The sequence below is a fragment of the Sinocyclocheilus anshuiensis genome, unplaced genomic scaffold (genome assembly GCF_001515605.1).
Source record: "Sinocyclocheilus anshuiensis isolate Anshui unplaced genomic scaffold, SAMN03320099.WGS_v1.1 scaffold794, whole genome shotgun sequence".
Lineage (NCBI taxonomy): Eukaryota > Metazoa > Chordata > Actinopteri > Cypriniformes > Cyprinidae > Sinocyclocheilus > Sinocyclocheilus anshuiensis.
Window position 1 is genome coordinate 892,931 of NW_015547683.1, and position 3,987 is coordinate 896,917.

General features: G+C 33.9%; 1 protein-coding gene across 1 annotated transcript in view; it reads left to right on the forward strand.

The window, feature by feature from the left end:
* Window positions 1-3,987, forward strand: part of LOC107703151 (uncharacterized) — a 19,047-nt gene that overhangs the window by 2,832 nt on the left and 12,228 nt on the right. The window contains exons 3-5 of the mRNA XM_016505684.1: window positions 807-890; window positions 1,137-2,188; window positions 2,368-2,604. Of these exons, the coding sequence (XP_016361170.1) occupies window positions 807-890; window positions 1,137-1,576 (524 nt within the window). The 3' untranslated portion in view covers window positions 1,577-2,188; window positions 2,368-2,604. The remainder of the gene's footprint in view (window positions 1-806; window positions 891-1,136; window positions 2,189-2,367; window positions 2,605-3,987) is intronic.

Here is a 3,987-nt window from a genome sequence, read left to right on the forward strand (position 1 = left end):
TGCATAACCATATTTTGGGGAAAAACTGGTACCCAGAGGTGAGCAAAACTTGACAAAATCACCAAAACCTCTCTTTGAGGATGTCCTTATTTGTAAAACTGTTTTGCAATTTGTGAACACACAGCATGGTACAAGGGAGAGGAATTGATCAGAGATTGATCAGAGATGTATCAGAAGAAGGGAGACAGATGGCATCAAATATAGCATTTTATATTGTGTTATGCCATGTGATACTCTATAACTCACCTTTCATAGTCCCGCTACAATATAAATTCAGTCATATGGCACAGTGAGGACATTTACTGCATTGACAGTAAACTGTGTTTGTGTTGTAGCACAACCTTATGGCCATTTCATACCTTCATCACACCGTTTTGTTTTTTCGTTTTTGTTTGTATTTTCTAACATGACAATTGTTGCCTGTATTACTGTAATTATTTCAGCAACAGAGGTGGTTTGAAACACGTATTTTGCATTGTTCTCGAATTAACTGATTGTTAAAAGAACTAAATTGAAAGAAGATCATACTGTTGTGTTTTGGTGATTAAATCAAATGCTCTCAATATATATTACAATAACCGTATGTTTTGAAACAATGATTATGTTGGTTGAAAACACGTGTAATTGTAATGAAAGCATGAGATCAGTTTTTAAAATAATGACTAGTGATGTTACAAGTGTGTTCAGTTTGGATTTTTGTACTAAGAGTTTTGAAAATACACAGTACATCTTACTTTTGAAAATAGAACCAAAGCAAATAAAAAAAAACTAATAATAAAAAATCTCATATTTTTTTATCCATATAGAAATGCAGCATCAAGATTTTGAATCGCATAGCAGAGAAGAAATTACCCCGACACAAAGAGACGCATCTTTCATTCGCCTGACAGGTAAGAAGTAATACACTGAGTGCATTAAGATGTAATGCAAAAGTAGAAATGAATACAAAACATAATTACCATTAAGATAAGATGAACTGTAAGCAAGAGTTGTACTCCTAATTAGACAACTTATGTCTACACTCTTAGGAAAAAAAATAGGTGCAATGCTGTCACTAGGGCAATTTTCATTCTCATTGATACTGAATGTGTAATATTTTTTGGCCAAGTGTATTCACACATTTCCCTTCTCTCTAGTTAAAAACGATGTCCGTTTCACTAAAGACGGATTTGTGCCGTGGATGGATACACCAGAGTATTCGTCACCAACCCATACCAGATACTTAATCTTGGATGACGATAATGAATCTCTGAAAGTCCTTCATGACGGAACATACAAGGTTTCTCTGCAGATTACATACAGAAAATTCAGCGATAAGCCAGAAAGAGATGAAATATTTCTGCAACATGATATTCATCATTATACTGACGGATATCCTGAACACCTGCCCCTGCTCACCCACTGTGAAACAGTGAACATTACACACTGGAGGAAAAGTCTGTTTTCTGAAGGTATTTTTTATCTCAAATCTGGGGACAGACTCAAGGTGTGGTCCAAGAATCTGAACCTCATTGATGTTGGAGATAAATTTGTGCAAAAAACACTCTTTGTGGTGTATCCACATTTTACCCCGTGAGGATACGGCGAATACAAAAAACAAAAAGACAATTTCTTCTGTAGCTTTGAATAAGGATCAAAAGGGCTGCCATGAAGTATCATATTCATCTGTCTGGGATGACCCTGTCATCTTCTCCTTTTGTTAGCAGAATAATTTGGATCTCAGATATATTTATGCTATAATCAGTAGCATAGCCATGTACAGATGAAAGCCCTTACCAAAAAATACTGTGGTACATTAATGGTGTCACATGGTAATACTAGAGTACTTTGATATAAACTATGGTAGTGAAATTAATTCCCTCTAGTGTCGTTTTCAAGAATATTGTGGTGCTTCCATGGTATGTGTTAAACAACTTGCTAATATCATAGTATTTTTTTTGTTGGTATTTTCTTTTGTAAGAGAAGACTTTTCTGCTTCACAGCTGGGGACAAAACAGGCATTGGCTTGGGTTTTAAAAGCTACATTTTTTAAGCACTATAACTGGAAAAATTTTAATTTTGTAATGAAGTTTTATTTTTGTTTCATTTTGATTGAATTTGGTAAAAAAAAAACATGCCGTTGTAAACCTATATGCTTGTGTATGTAATAATTGATTAAGGATTTGGGCTGTTAATGCAAAATTTACAGGTTCAGTAACATTACGGAGAAGCACTATAACTGTGGAAAAATTTTAATTTTGTAATGAAGTTTTATTTTTGTTTCATTTTGATTGAATTTGGTAAAAAAAAAACATGCCATTGTAAACCTATATGCTTGTGTATGTAATAATTGATTAAGGATTTGGGCTGTTAATGCAAAATTTACAGGTTCAGTAACATTACGGAGTGAAGAGAATGATCAATACCTTGTATTGAGGTGTGTCATGGGTGCTGTCATTGGAATTAGTAAGCTATAAGTTACTTTGTATTAAAAGGGTTTGCAATCACCAAATATGACCTTCGTAATGATTTGCATGAAAGATCATTTTATGTATTTGTATACATCTTCATAATTACATTATTTTGTTGACCACGAAGAATCAATAAACACTATTACATTAAGCTGTCTTTGTCTAAAAAAAATTCAAAATATTTTTCTGGATTTTTACTGTATATCAGGTCTTTTTTTCTGTAATATTTCAGACAACCACTTCAAAACAACAGTTTGGCAGATATTTAATTTAAGAATAATATTTGAGACATTCAATTTATGCAGCATTAGAAAATGTCTATATACAGTATAGTGTATTTACACACTAGAGACAAATGGTTTATTGTTGTTAAATAACACCTTATCATTAGTGCATTAGCCCTCATAGAAACTGCTCTAATGGCATTTGCTTCAGAATTGCTGTCTGACAGATAAGAGACTAAACCTACAATTATCTGATTAGTAAGCAGCCCAGTTGACATTGAGGACCAGTTAAGTGGTATTAATTATATATTTACATTGGGAGGAAAAATGCATGTTCAGTTTGGTTTATACTAAAAAAAAAAAACAGAAAGAGAAAAGAGACTAATTCAACAATTAACTGGTTAGTGAGCAGTCCTGTTGGCATTGAAGACCAGTCATGGCTAGACGACTGAGTCAGAGCACCTAAAAAAAAACAAGTCTTGTGGAATTTTCCTGGCATGCAATAGTTGGAACAACGTGAACCAGTCTTAAGAGTCATGGTCTAGTCCCATCACAGAAAAGAGCTATACTGTAGCTCAAATTGCTAAAAAAACCCCTTAAACCTTATGTCCTGGTAATCTTTCAGATGTGACTTTGACATGTACCACCCACCTAATTCTGATAGTTTGCATCATGTTTGGTTTCTGTTCTATTGTTTCTGAGTTCATTATTCCTGTATGTTGTTCCTGAGTTGCCTATATCTTCTATTATGTTCCACAGAAGAAAGAAAGTCAGTTTCCACTAGTGTGTTCTCGTTTGTTTCCATAGTTACCTATTGCTGTACACCTGTTCTCTAATTTAATCTGCATTTATACCATTGGGTCTTCAGTTGTCGGTTCTTATCTGTGCAGGGTGTTGGTTGGTTTGCTATTCTTCTGTGGTTTCCTTTGATCCAGAGTGTTTTGTTCAGTTTAATAAAGACCACGTGCATTCAAACCCCTGCCTCATCTACTATCCTTGCCCTAACTCACTGTGACCGCTTGTACATTTACAAACTACTTACATAAAAGGCATATATCATGTCACTCTATTTCTCCCAATGCCTTAGTAAGATCCTATTTGATTTATAATCAATTCCCTGTAGTTTGTATTGTGGGGGCAAAATATATAATCCAGTCCAATGAGATTTGAGAGATGTACAAATAAACATTTCTCAAAAGCCTGTTGTATCAAATCTGATACATTTGAACATGAATTTAAAATTATACAGGTGCATCTCAATAAATTAGAATGTCGTGGAAAAGTTCATTTATTTCAGTAATTCAACTCAAATT